The sequence below is a fragment of the Mastigoproctus giganteus genome, chromosome 13 (assembly GCF_048544385.1).
Source record: "Mastigoproctus giganteus isolate SK-2022 chromosome 13, ASM4854438v1, whole genome shotgun sequence".
NCBI classification, from domain to species: domain Eukaryota; kingdom Metazoa; phylum Arthropoda; class Arachnida; order Uropygi; family Thelyphonidae; genus Mastigoproctus; species Mastigoproctus giganteus.
In genome coordinates this window covers 150,874,504-150,889,544 of record NC_143587.1, presented here as the reverse complement: position 1 = coordinate 150,889,544, position 15,041 = coordinate 150,874,504, and the positions used below count along the sequence as shown (strand labels likewise).

Below are 15,041 nucleotides of genomic sequence, written 5' to 3'. Positions count from 1 at the left end.
TTTTTTTTATTTGGTTCAAAATACTTGTTCACTGAATAGCACTAATGGACATAGAATTAGTTTCTCAAATATATTTAAGTTCAAGTTAAATAATATTTAGTTTAAAACATTTGAAAACTCAGTTGGAAACTATGAATTGATCCATGAATTTTCTTTCAAGCTATCTGACGTCCAACCGTCTTATGTAAGGAAACACCCTTTGTTATAAGAAATTTACAATAGAAAGTCAGCAGAGCTCCAAATTAAGTTGACAATTTAGCAAATTTATTTTCATGCAGCTCTTCTGCCACGAGTGTGTTAAATGTTTGAATCTGTAACACTCCACTAGATTTTACAATACAAATCACCCCGATGGCACAATGTTAGTTTAAAAAATCTTACCTGCAGTAAGATTTTTAAACCAAACATATAAAACAATAAAATTTGCCACGAACGTTGTGGCATATTAGTGACCAGTTCTTCGTCTGACAACCCGTTTAATGTTCACGGTATACGTCTCTCACTGGTCATTTATAATTATGATTGACAAGGAAGGGCAGTGTTTTGGTTCAGAGTTTTATGATCTATATGTAATGCAAGTTAGAGGAAATGCAATTCCAACATTTATTTATAGTTTGAAAATAAATCTTTAATGATATTAGTTTTATAAATTTATTGCTTTCTAAATTAAAAGGTAATATTGCTGAGTTATATATGATTTTATTGGTGATGAAAAGCCTGCAGAATGTTCGCCCCCCCCCTCCCCACTTTTAATTTAACAATTATGGCAAACTATTTTCAACTGTTTATTATGCTCATATTTGTTTAAAAAATAAGTAACCTACAGAACTTTTTTAAAAAAGTTCTGTTTTAATCTAGTTTTTCTATTTTTCTGCAAAAAAGAGAGGAAAGAAGCTGTTATTGTAAAAATATGGAGAAAGGATCAAATAGTCAAAACGATGGATTCTATATCATAAATCTAAACAGATGGAAGCTGTGCAGTGTTTACATCACATCAGACTGACTTGGAATTACAGTGGCAATTGTCAATGGGTGAATTGTTTTAGAATCTGTTCCTTAGCCAAAAGAATACCCCCCCCCCTTCAACCACTTACATATCTGTTCTTCTTGTACATATAATTGTGATATCCAAATTTTGCACAGTGATACCATGGCTCTGTTATAACCATAATGCCATAATTTTGACTATTTTTCAACTTTTTTTTAAAAACAGTTAACCAGATAAAATTAGTACAAATAAATAATACATACCAAATAAATAATAAATAACAGGAAACAAAGAACCATTAAAAATAATGGTTCTTTGGCACTAGAAGTGATGAATGTTCATTCTTTAAACAGCCACTAAACGAGTGGTTATAAAAGTAAAGGCACGTGAAATTAACAACTAGTATTAGTAATGGCCGCATGATGCAAGAAAGCCTATGGCTTATGCTACACCAGCAAACGGGGGGGGGGGGACCCCGAATAAAACAATGATAAAAAAAAAAAGGAAATTAAACCTATCATCCTATGCGTTTCCCTCTCCCGAAGGTACTATCCAGATGACCTTTGAATTTCCACAAACTGTCAGCCTCTACCACCCATGTAATCAACTTATTCCAGTAATTTATAATTCGCTGGCTAAAATAAAACTTCTGGAAGTCCAATCCTGAATTTCCAATACACCCCCCCCCCATAACCTGAATTTTATGTCCCCTAGTTCTAGCATTTATAATCTTGAAAATTTCGTCCTCATTCATTTTACTGATGCCTCTCAGAGCCTTAAACACCTCAATCAAATCTCCTCCAAGGTGTCTAGTTTCCAAACTGCAACTACTCAAATATTGGCACATATTATTTGTTCTTTGCTTGTGTTGATGGTACACAAATAAACTTTTACCTTTTAACCATTATTTATGAATTTTTGGAATTCTGAGGATGTTGTTGTTTTTCAACATACCAAAAATTATAGCACACTGGACACACTCTTTCAAATATAGGTGGCAGTGAAAGTGTTAAAGGAGATGTGTATAAACCACGATTACACAAAACTTTCATTTCATTCTGCTAAAATATATTTATTTTTACTTATATTTATAACTTAAAGATTTAATTTCTAAATTTAGTACAACTCATTTCAAACAAGCATTTGTGTTCACTTCAGTGTTCATACCAGGACACCAGAGCAACATAGTCACAAGCTTGTAAAAGTTATTTAGAGCTGGCATTTTTTCAAAATGCCACCTTTATGAAGTACATATTAACGAGTGGATATAATTCTTGAAAAGTTTTATACTGTTTAATTTCTTAAACAGTGTTATAAAAAAATAATTTTTTTATAAATAAAAACAAATATTGCCCCTATTAAAAATAATTATTCTGTACAGCTAAAATTTTGAAAATACCAACAATCCAGAAAATTCAGTTTTTCACTGATATAACACAAATAAACAAGTCTCTTTTTTTTTAAATAAAACAATGAAATGATAGCTAACTGAACACATTCAAATTAGTATCATGTGTTTTATAAAACAATATTTACATCAGGCAAGCCAGTCTGAAAAATTTAGTATATTCCTGCTATCCATTTACAGATTATTTTGCATTTACAAATTTTATGCATATAAATTAGAATACTTAATTAAACAATGACTTTTAGAACAATCTTTTTATAAAGTTAAAACACTTCAATTTACAAAAGGGAAAAAAAAAAAAAAAAAAACGCTTTTGAACAACCAGCTGAATTGATTAAAAACAGCAATGCAATTTTTTTGGCCTTATTTTTTTTTGAAAATACGGCCAAAAAAAAAAAAAAAAAAAACCACAAATTTGTTTCACTTTCTTGTAAAACACTATGAGATGGTGCTAGTGTGAAATGATATGACCCACTTAAAAAACGACGGCAAATTTATTTGATTTTTTTGTTTAAATTTACACAAGGTATTCCCAAAAGTTCCAGGACTAAATGTTTTTCTTTTTTTTTTTTTTTTTTTCCTGTAGCTATTTGGGTAATTTATTTTATGGACCAGTGAAGCAGACTCATTCCTACCACGAGCATGTGAAACATGCTTTCCTGTTGACATCTTTGCATCTTGCAGTTTTAGATCCAGGTTACATGGAGATGGATAAGCAGTGAATGGAAAATTGTGTATGGGTGAAAACAGGTCAAGGAATTGACCTATTTTCACTATTTGACCTATTCTAACCTTGAATAGGTCAAGGTTAGATCAATGAAAAACAGGTCAACAAGTCAAGGTATTTTTGCAATAGCACATAAATTGAACATAAGCAAAAGCAAAAATAAGCAAAAAGAAACAATGCTATTTGTGCTGATCTTCTGCACACAACTTTATGACAAAACTTTCACTAATTTCCACTGTTTGTGATAATGAAAGCTGGGGCTTCTTCTATGAGGGAAATTCAATAAGTTATCTACTTACCTATGAAGGAAATGAGATAGAGGCAAAAATCTTTTTTTATTTTTCAATTTAACTCCACTGAACTTCAATACACTTGTTCCATCATGGAGGAAATACAAGACAAATAAAATTCTTTGTCCTGTCCATCAAAGAACATAGAAACAGCAGACTTCAGTTCATTATCATCAGCAAGGTGATGTCCACATATGTTTTTCTTGAGGCATCGAAAGGAAATAGTCGCTGGTAGGCCAGATCCAAACTGTAAGGTGGATGGGTAAGTTCTGTAAAGTCAGTCAAAGCAGCAGCAGCACACCTCTGGAAAGTTTTCCATGGCATTTTTCCTTAATGACATCCCTTAGATTGTACAGTAGGGATGTATATGACTCCCCAGTGACCATCTGCTTGTTCCAAATAGTGAATGTACAAAATTCTCTCAGTATCCCAAAAATGGTGGCCACAATCTTGCCAGCTGAAGGTTGTGTCCGAAATTTTTTGGGTGGGGAAGAACCTTTGTGCTTCCATTGTAATGAGTCTGATTGGTCTCAGGATCCCACTGATGAACCCATGTTTCATTATCTGTAACAATTCTGGAGTTAACCGTATTCTGAATTGCTTCTGCACAGGGGGCAGAAATCTGGGAAGCCACCTTGCACTGACCTTAGTCACGCTCAAATGTTCATGAAGGATGGTTATAACTGATCCCTCAGATATGCATATTCTCTAGAGATTTGCTGCATTTTTAAACATCTGTCATTCAGCACAAGGATTTCCACAGCTTGGCACTTTTCTGGAGTGGTTGCTGTCAGAGGAGCCCCATAAAAACACTTGCTTCCAAATATCCTCTTCTTTATGCTAAAGAGCAGAAATCAAATAAAACATTAAAGACTACAGTCTATAAGATATTCCTTAGCTATCACTATATGTATCTTTAGACTTTCAGCTTGACTCACTTTAAGAAAAACAGTCCAATTATGAAATTAATCTGGTTCCAAACTGTAACACATAGCCAGTGGAAAGGCACTTCAATGACAATATCTGGAGGTTGTGATCCCTACACTCAAAAACATGGGTATTTGCTCTGTCACTTAATTGGAAATGAGTATCATTGGTACATAAGATATTTCCCAGCATTGTTATGTTATTTGGATCATTGTTGTTTTAGTTTTTACACTACATGAATCTTGTATGGGTACCAGTGAATAATGGATTGGAGAACTTCACAGACAGTTGTCATGGAATATTATGCTGTTTTGATATTGTTCTAATGGAGGACTGTTGATTTTGTTCTGCTTGTTTTTTTTTTTGACTAGTCCTATTTGGTTTACTTCAGAGATAAAGGGGATGACATCCTGCCATTTCTAAATGTGTTGGTGCAGAAGGATGGCTACAACATAGTTGAGAAGGCTGTGGTTCTCCACGAAGTATTTAGTGAGTAAAAAGAGTTGTTGTTGTTGTTGTTGTTTTTGGTTTTTAGGAGCATTAGCAACTAAGGCCATATTGCTCCGGGATATGCGGTGGTCATTCCCTGACCTTTCCGCATCCTTCATATTTGGTGGCGACGGGCTCGAACCCCGGTCTAATCAAGAAGCGTGTGCTATGCACTGCTGCTCCTTCCCACCTGGCTACGGAGGCGCCTAGTAAAAAGAGAGAAACAGAGACAAGAATGCTGATGTGTCCTTTGTTTCACTGGTTACATCAGCACACACATTTTTTATTGAGGTGTAACAGAACAAAACTTTAGGATTTTCAGATATTAATGTATGCTGTGTGCAGTTTCCAGGTGTGTGGAGAAGGCTACAAACAAGATTACGGCTTCTATTTCAGAGCATTCTAGGAGTAAGATTATTCATTAAATCCAGAATCCAGATTGTATGAGTTTTTTAATAAATGCATTGTGTGGAGCATTTGGCAGAAGTTGCAGAAACAACTTTGACATAAACAACTACAAAGCACTCTTAGGAAGGAATATCAAATCTATCATGAGGAAGGATAAAGTTAGTGTTTTTAAGCACACACTTTTTTTGCAACAAGAATAGCCTGAGGGCATTTATACGGCTAATTCAGAGCATACTATGAATCGGGACTGCTACAGTGGTGATTCAGTTATTGATGCTTACACTCAGTAACTGATGATTTTCTATGTAGCCTGAGCAAGTTCACCTGCTCAGGTTAATTACAGAAGTACCTCAGCACCTGAAAGTGATATTTCTGATTTTCTTTTTTCATTGTGTTGAGGCAACAAGGATTAATAGATCTTATACCTCACTGAAGAGGCCCTTCAGCTTATAACGATGTTATGCTTGTGGAAAGAGAAACAAACATGTCAGAAAGAATTCAGCAATAAAATAAATACACAATTTTTGACCAAACACTAAATATTCAGTAGGGCATCTATATACAATGAATATGTAATGAAATATTTGGCAGATAAAACATTTCTGACAATGTTATACTACACAAATTTTATTTAAAGAGAAACAATTCTTGTTAACAGCTATTTCATTATCCACTGCACACCCATTTTATCATCTTGGTTATCAAAGAGTCCCGAAGGTTTATTATGTGTTAACTGTGTACTTTCAAACTTTTTTTTCTTTGCTTTCTCTAATAACTGAAAAAAAAAAAAAAAAAACACCTAATGAAAGAAATGACTATGTTAATGAATTGATAGATACTATACTATTATATCATGTGGTAGATTAAGTGATTTATTATCAAAACAAAATTTTAAGGAAATGAATCAACTTAATGCTAAACATTTAAACTATTTATGGCTATGTTTCGGGAACACTCACTGTTTCCCGTCTTCAGGCCTGTTAAAAAATAAAATTACCGCTTTTTTTTTTTTTTTTCTCTCATTATCCTCTCCTACAAATAGAAACCTGCATCAGCAAAATGTAACATGAATTGTTGTAATATTCTAGTAATGTGTTCTTTACTTGCAACAACAAAAATATCAAAAGTACACTGGGAAGTGAACTGCTGGCAGAGAATTCCCGACATAGATTTTGGAAAATGCAATGTTAATAAATTGGGGATGCATTTTCAAATAACTGATGGGAAACATTTTGTGGAAAAACATGTGATAAAACTCTGCCACATAAAGAATGCCTAAGAAATATAATTATAATAAACATTAAAAACATAAGGATGATTTCTCCATGTCAAAAGTCGTAATTATACTGGCTGTGGATTGCAATAAAATAATCATTAATTCCAATACCTAATAATTGCAAGTATTATTTCTATAATTAACAATTTGTTTAATCTCATGATTATTACAAAATACACATTTGAAATGACTCAAATGATAAAATACACCAATCTGGAAGAAATGGACACTGGTTCTTTATAAAGATTTCTGAAAATTCTGAGTTTCTAAAATTTAATATTGAAGATAACTGCTTTTTTTTTTTTCTTTTTTTTTTTATGTGAACCCCAAACACGAGAGGTATTAGAACCTATAGTACTTAGTACCGTGCTTGGGTTGGAGATTGAGAAGACGAAAGAAGATATTTGTTGACATTGGACTTGAACTTCTGTAGATTGTAATTTTCAGGAAATACGTATGAAGGAAGGTTGTTCCAGAAAACGGCAGTTGAATGAATAAATGAGGAAGATGAAAAGTTGGTTCTGTGCGTTTGAAGTTGGACAGAAAATGGATGTTGGCTGGTGGCAGCACGTGTTCGGACTGTTTTGAAAGAGAGCGGGAATTATAGAAGCTAATTCAGAAGAACAGTGCCCATGGAAGTATCTGTAGAAGAGGCATGCAGCAGAAACAGACAGCGAGTGGAGAGACTCTGTTAGAGATGAATCATCAATTAACCTAACTGCCCTCTTCTGAATGGAATCAAGAAGCCTGAGAGAGGTTTTGGGAGCACCACCCCAGATGTGGGAACAATATTCCATGGCAGGGCGGATTTGCGATTTATACAGAGTGAGCAGCTGTTTGGAAGAAAAGTAACGCCGAGAGCGAAAGAGAAAACCAAGTTTTTTAGATGCAGAGGAAGCAATATTTGTAATGTGCTTGTGCCAAGAGAGATTAGAAGTCAGGGTAATCCCCAAAAGAGATATATCCTTTTGACTAGAAATTGGAGTGTCACTAAAGATAAGCATAGGAGCAGAAGAATCCTTTTTGCGAGATATAAGACAAGACTGAGTTTTAGAACGGTTGAAATCAACTAAGTTGTCTTTGCCCCACTGGAGAATTACCTGAAGATCGGCATTTAAGGAATTGGCAGCAGATTTTCGAGAAGTTGAAGCTGATTGAGCAGGACAAGGTTTCTCAAAATGGAAAGTTGAATGCAATGTCATCGGCAAAACTATGGATAGGATTTCCAGTCAATGGAAGAAGGTCATTGATATACAAGAGGAAAAGAGTGGGGGAAAGAACTGAACCTTGGGGGACACCGGCATTAGTGGAGAAGTTAGAAGACAGAGAGCCATCTACCATCACCCTCAGTGAGCGATCAGAGAGAAAACTGGATAACCAATTACTAAAAACAGTTGGCAAACCATAAGATGGAAGCTTGTTTAGAAGACCTTTATGCCAAACACGATCAAAAGCCTTTGAGATGTCAAGAGCAACTACTTGTGTTTCACTGAACCTTTCCATTGAATTAGTCCATAAATGGGTAACATAAGCCAGAATATCACCAGTGGATCGACACTGACGGAATCCATACTGGTGATCGTTGATCAGAAGGAAGGTTTCTAGGTAGTTTAAGAGTTGGCGGTTAATTGATTTCTCCATTATTTTAGAAAGAGTAGAAGTAATTGCAATGGGACGATAATTGGATGGGAGGCATTTGTCACCCTTTTTAGGAACTGGCTGGATATGAGCAAATTTCCAAGCAGAAGATAAAACACCTTTGGAATAAGAAAGTGAAAAAAGGCGGCAAAGAATAGGAGTAAGTTCAGGAGCACAGGTTTTGAGAACAAGTGGAGAAATACCATCAGGACCTGGAGCTTTCTTAGCATCGAGATTCATCAAAATCCTTCTGATATCCTTTTGACAGAAGACCACAGGCGGCATTGAATGGAGTGTGTTGGGAATGGTGGGAGGTGTTTTACCAAGATCATTAATACATGAGCTCGAAGAAAAATGGGATGCTAGCAGGTCAGCTTTATCCTTGGCTGAAGTGACAACAGAACCATCTGGTTTGGACAGAGGTGGGAGCAGAGATGGGCAAAAGTTGCGGCCAATAGCTTTGGCAAGAGACCAGAATGCTCGGCTACCATTAGGGCAAGAAGCAAGTTTTCTACTCTTAGCCTGTTCAAACTCTAGTTTGGACTGATTAATAACTGCTTTACAATTGTTGCGAGCTTTGGTGCAGGCAGAAAATGAAACTGAAGAATTAGAAACAAGCCAATTACGATATGCAACGTTCTTCTCTTGGACAGCCTTAGCACATTCATTGGAAAGCCAAGGTTTAGATAAAGGACGAGATTTTAAAGTGGAGTGTGGTATAAAGGATTCCATTCCTGCAAGAATAATTTCACTGACACGATCTGAGCAAACGTTGACATCAGAAGTTTTGAAACAGTAATCAGACCAAGGAAAAGAAGTCTCGCAGGTCATCCCATTTTGCATTCTTGTAATGCCAAACAATACGAGGTTGGGAATAGCCATGAGATAAAGGATCCATTGGAGAAGAGACAATCACCAAGTTGTGATATGAAGTGCCTAAAGGACCTCTCACTTCAACCTTGTACTTAGAAGGGTTGTTTGTGAGAAAAAGATCAAGCGTATTGGCTGTATGATTAGGATTGTCCGGTATTCTTGTAGGTAAATGAACAATCTGTGCTAGGTCATTAGTAATTGCAAAAGCCTCAGCACCTCGACCTGCTGGGTCTGTGTGACTAGAAAACGGAAGCAAGCTGGAGTTGTGAACGTTAAAATCACCAAGGAAAATTACCTCACTGTTAGGAAAGTTGGACTGGAGAAAGTCAAGTTGCAAAGAGAGGAAGTCAAAGAGCTCCAAGTGATTAGTGGAGTTGGGAGAACGGTAGAGACAACAGATGAATTTTACACAATGAGGTAGAGAGATTTTAAGCCAGAGAAGATCAAAGAGAGGAGATTCCAAATTGCCAAGTCTCTGACAGGGAATATCAGAACGGACATATGCACAAATACCACCTTTGAGTCGAAAGGAATCATACAGCAAATAATTTGGATATCTGAGATGAGCAGTAGTTGAATCAACTGATAACTGAGATTCAGTCAGAAAAAGTACATGGGGTTTGGAAGACTGCAAGTGGAAATGGACATCATTGAGATTAGAATTGAGACCACGTATATTTGTGAAATGAATTAGGAAGTCCTTGGGAGGTTTAGATCTTTTCGCAGATAAGCTTGCTCTATTATTTTGACAATTCATGGTGTATTCAATAGTAAGAAAAAGTGGGTGGGACATGCTGTATGAAGTAATGAAATTTTTGGATATGGCGTACATGTGGTAAGAATATACCCAGATCCTTGACATAACGTGGCCTCGCCAATGCTTCCCGCATACACACTACTCTGACTCCCTCCAGTCACTATCTGGCAGAGTAGAGGTAGCAAGATTATACACTAGCTGATCCGGAAGCTTCCTAGAGAGTTACCAATAGGTTCAGTCCGGTGTACTAACTAGCGGCCGGCCTGCGAACACCGTTTTAGAGCTGTACCCTCGAAATGTAAGGAATATTGGATCTCGCCTCGACATTCATCATAACCTCAAAAATCATCAATCATACTGCATGATGGAAGAGATAGGGAAGGGTTGGACGGAACTTAGCTCTAGAGACTAAACATGGGTTCCACCACTTCAAGCCTCCAATAAGCACCGGTTGATGAGAGTCATCTACCACCTAGTACTGCCTGGTGCCCACAGAACTAACTTTTCATCTTCCTCGTTTATTCATTCAACTGCCGTTTTCTGAAACAACCTTCTTTCATACGTATTTCCTGAAAATTACAGTCTACAGAAGTTCAAGTCCAATGTCAACAAATATCTTCTTTCGTCTTCTCAATCTCCAACCCAAGCACGGTACTAAGTACTATAGGTTCTAATACCTCTCGTGTTTGGGGTTTACATAAAAAAGTAAATACGTGGGCTGTGTTAGGGTGGCTAGGTGCAGGAACAGGTGCATGTATACTTGCATGTACACCAAGGGCTAGGAGTATAGTTAATAAATTTGATGAGCTTGAAGTGCTAGTGAAGACATCAAAGGCAGATATTGTTGGGATAGCAGAGACGTGGTGTCACACAGATATAGGCAGTGCAGAGTTGGGGTTATACTATTAGTTAAGAAACACATAAAATATAAGGAAGTGCCTCCAATTGATGTTGGTGGACAATGCAGTGTTGAGTCTGTTTGGTGTGAAATAAGCACCGGGAAATGAAAAATGAGAGTAGGTGTGTGTGTGTGTGTGTGCTACAAGCCTAATTAATCTGATGAGTATAATGAGCAATGGTGAGGAGAAATAGAGTGGACCAGTAAATCAGAATGTCTTATAATGGGAGATTTTAACTTTCAACATATTGACTGGAACTTGTGGGTTGGTGACTCGCAGACTAGCAAGACTTTTGTGGATTTATTGGATGACTGTTTTCTATAGCAACATGTTCGAGAGGCAACCAGAGTGAGTAATACTCTTGATCTGATTATCAGTAGTGATTCTTCAGGCATTAAGAATCTGCAGATAAAGAAACCACTGGGCGACAGTGATCACAATGTATTGATGTGGGAATTATTTAAGGATGTAACTACCATCAAGGCTAAAAGGAAGGGCTTTTGCTTTCGTAAAGGTGACTACAGAGGTCTCAGACAGTTTTTAAATTCTGTACAGTGGGATCAACTGATGATGTTACCAACATTGAATTCTAAATGGTAAGCCTTCAGGGACTTTAAATTTTGGAGGCTACTAGGCTTTTTATTCCAACTAAAAATACTGTTCAAGGTTCAGGCTTAAATGTATGTCATACGAATTAATGAGGCTAGTGGCAGAGAAGAAGAATGTTGTTGTTGTTGTTGTAGTTCGGTTTAACGACACAAGGTCTACTACGGCCAAATTGTGTCTCTTCATCGTTAATTGACAAAAAGCATATTGTTAGGGAGATAAAATTATATGCTTCTGAATAAACCAATATGTTTTAGATATAATAAAAGTTCTTCAATATTTGCTTCATTTCCTAAGATGCGAGATAAATCAGGCGATATATTCAATTTAGAGAGAGACTGAAAAGTGTTTGACCGGATGGTTGAATGTAAGGGACAATCAACCAGGAAATGTCGGACTGTAAGTTGCGTCTGACAGGATGGGCACTGTGGTGGGCTTTCACCCAATAATAGAAAGAGATGAGTATGGTGAGTGTGTCCAATTCTGAGTCTTGCCAGTACCACTTCCTCTCGTCTGTTTCTTCGGAAGCCAGACAGCCACAGCTTTGGATCTTCTTTTATCTGGTAAAGTTTATTGGTAGTGTCACTTTTCCAGGTCTGTGACCATTTATCATAGCAGGCTTTGCGTATGACAGACTTAAAATCAGAGAAAGGAACCTGAGGATGTTGTGAGAGAGCGGGTTGTGGATGTTTAGCGGCAAAGTCAGCACTTTCATTTCCCGAAATGCCTGAATGGCCAAGGATCCAGCAAAAACTGATTGACTGATTGGACACACTGCACGCGAATAGCTGGGAATGAATCTGTTTCAATGTAGGGTGAGAAATGGAGGAATTCTTCCTTATGGCAGAGACAGCACTGAGAGAATCTGTGTAAATTATGGCAGATGAGATGAAAAGCTCAATTATCTTACTAAGTGCTAACTTAATGGCATATAATTCAGCTGTGAAGACGCTGCAAGCAAGCGGTAGTGTGGCTGAACTTGTAAACAAAGGAAAAACTGCCGCAGCACCTACCATACTCTCAGTTTTTGAACCATCTGTATAAATTTTACAGGCATGGTTGTCCGTAGCATGAGCTGAATGTAACTGTCTGATATTGCAGGAAGGTATATTTTTTCCCCACTGGAGGAAGTATGTATCTTGAGAGACAGACACATATGTCCAAGGAGCAACAGGTGTAGTCGTGTCTTGGAAAATTTCATTTAAATTGACATCCCAAGTTTGAACAAGCTCTTTGATCCTGAGAGAGGCCGGTCTACAGCAGGCCCCCGTTATAACGCGGTTCACTTTACGCTGATTCGCTATAACGCTGTTCTTATATTATAACCCGTATCTGACTATAACGGGTTATAATATAAGAACTGTCACAGATTACTATAACGCTCTTTTACAGATTACATTTTTGACATATTTAACGAAATCGTTTCATTTGATGGAGTCGATAGCTTGAAAATGAATAGCAAAACAGCATTAAAACGTTTCCCACGCCGACTTGAGAAATTTTCCCACGCTCAGTGAAATTTTCTCGCACGCTAATTTAGTTTCAGTACAGTGACTTGTTACGTAGTTCCGAGATCAACATTTTAAAAAATGATCAAGTATATTGCTTGTAATATTTGCGTTATATGCATTTATCCGAAGTCTAGTCATCACTCAGTGGAGTATTAGACATCGTGCATAACGGAAAGTTTACTTGAACATTGTATCGTAATTAATTCAACCAATGCAGTTACATTTTCGAAGAGCTAATAATGACTGATAGGAATGAAAATGCAACAACGTCTGGGCGCAGTACGAAGACTATAAATGTAAGAAAAAGACTGAATTTGAAAATTAAATTAGACGTTTTGAAGCGAATCGATTCCGGTCAACGACAAACGGATGTGTGCCATAATTTAGGATTTGCAACTTTAACTGTAAGAACAATTATAAAAAAATAAGGAATTAATTTTTGCAGCAGGAAAGATAGCTGTTCCACTGCAAGCAACTAGGACTAGGCCGGCTATTAGGATTGAAATGGAAAGACTTTAATTTTATTGAAGATAATATTCCAATGCAGAATTCAGTTAAGTTAAATATTAAAAAAGGAGAGAGAAAGAGATTAGCCAATATGATGATCTGCAGAAAACTCGCCTAAAAAAAAAAAAAAAAAAAAAAAAAATGTGGAACCATTTAAAACTAGTAAGGGCTGGTTGAATAGATTTAAAATCCAGGGAGAAGCCGCAAGTGCAGATCAAGGAGCCGAAACTTTCAAAAAAGAACTTGTTGAAATTGTTGAAGAGGGGTATTATGTGTTATACTTCTCAACAAGTTTTTAACATAGCTGAAGCAGGACTTTTGTGGAAACGAATGCCTAAAAGAAGTTTCATATTGAAAGAAGAAAAAAACATGCCAGGTTTCAAAGCGGCGAAGGATCGGTTGACTTTATTGTTGGTTGTAACGCTGCGGGGGATTTAAAATTAATACCCCTTTTAGTTTATTTGGAAGAGGGCCAAAGTTCAACTCAAAATCCACACATTTGTCATGATTAAATTCATCAATTAAATTAAATTCATTATTTTAATTGGAATTTTAAATTTACTTTTGATACGCAAGTAGTTACCACATAATTATACGTATGCAATGCAGAATATTTTATATGTGCAAATATTTGAATATTAAATATTTTGACCGACATTTGTGCATCTTTTCATTACTGTTTATTATTTATTAGGAAATATCCTATGGCACCGACCGCAGCTCATAAATACATATGTTACCTTATGGGAAAGCGGCGCTCGCTTAGTGCGGATTCACTTAGCGCTCTGTTTTTCCGGAACGAATGATCAGCGTTAAGCGGGGGTCACCTGTATTTTCATTTGGCTTGCTCTCATAGAAGGCATCCCAACGAGTATTATAGAGATACTCCCAACTTGGGTGCGATGGTAGAGTCTGGATCTTAGCAGCGTAGTGAAGCAGTAGTGTTTTTCTACGCAGGTGTAATGGGGGATCATGCGCTTCAATATATAGACTTTGGATCGGAGAAGTCCTGAAAGCTCCCAGCGCAGTTCTCAGAGCACTGTGATGGATCATATTTAGCCGTTTTAATGTAGTGCTCCTGGCAGAGTCATACACTGGACAACCATAATCTAGTCGTGAATGGATTAAACTTCTATAGAGATGCAGCAAAGTACACCGATCAGCTCCCCATGACATAGATGAGACTGAACAAAGTATATTCAAATGCTTTAAACAAGTAGTTCTCAAATAAGTGATGTGGGCTTGGAAATTTAGTTTGCGGTCTAATAGTAGTCCAAGAAATTTAACGGTATTAACAATTGGGATTGGAGAGTTCGCTTCTTGCAAAAGTGAGTGACAGTGCATTTCTTTTCTGACAGTCTGTAACCATTCAGTGAAGTCCAGGATTCTATTTTGGTTATGGCAAGTTGCAGCTGCCGTTCAATGGTATTCATACTTTGAGATTGACAGGAAATGGTAAGATCATCTGCATACGTGTACGTTTGAACAGTTTTTGGGATACCTCATGTCATACTACTAACTCGGATTGAAAACAGTGTTGGACTGAGTATTGATCCCTGTGGGACTCCCTCTTCCTGAATGTGAGATGTAGAGAGGATGTTTTTGTATCGGACTTGAAAAGAGCCAATTGCAGGAAATTTTGAATTATTTCCGGCAAATGGCCCCGAAGCCCAGATGGTAAAGGTCCCTAATAATACCATGGCGCCATGTTGTATCAAATTCCTTTTCAAGATCTAA

The 15,041-nt window shown here is 36.8% G+C and overlaps 1 protein-coding gene across 4 annotated transcripts in view; it reads right to left on the bottom strand.

Moving 5' to 3' along the window:
- Window positions 1-2,970: 2,970 nt before the first annotated feature.
- Window positions 2,971-15,041, bottom strand: part of LOC150076519 (nucleolar complex protein 4 homolog B-like) — a 249,639-nt gene continuing 237,568 nt past the window's right edge. For all 4 annotated transcript variants that reach the window (XM_090387058.1, XM_090387056.1, XM_090387057.1 and 1 more), the window contains one exon: window positions 2,971-6,012. In XM_090387058.1, coding sequence (XP_090243184.1) covers window positions 5,896-6,012 — 117 coding nt within the window. In that variant the 3' untranslated portion in view covers window positions 2,971-5,895. The remainder of the gene's footprint in view (window positions 6,013-15,041) is intronic.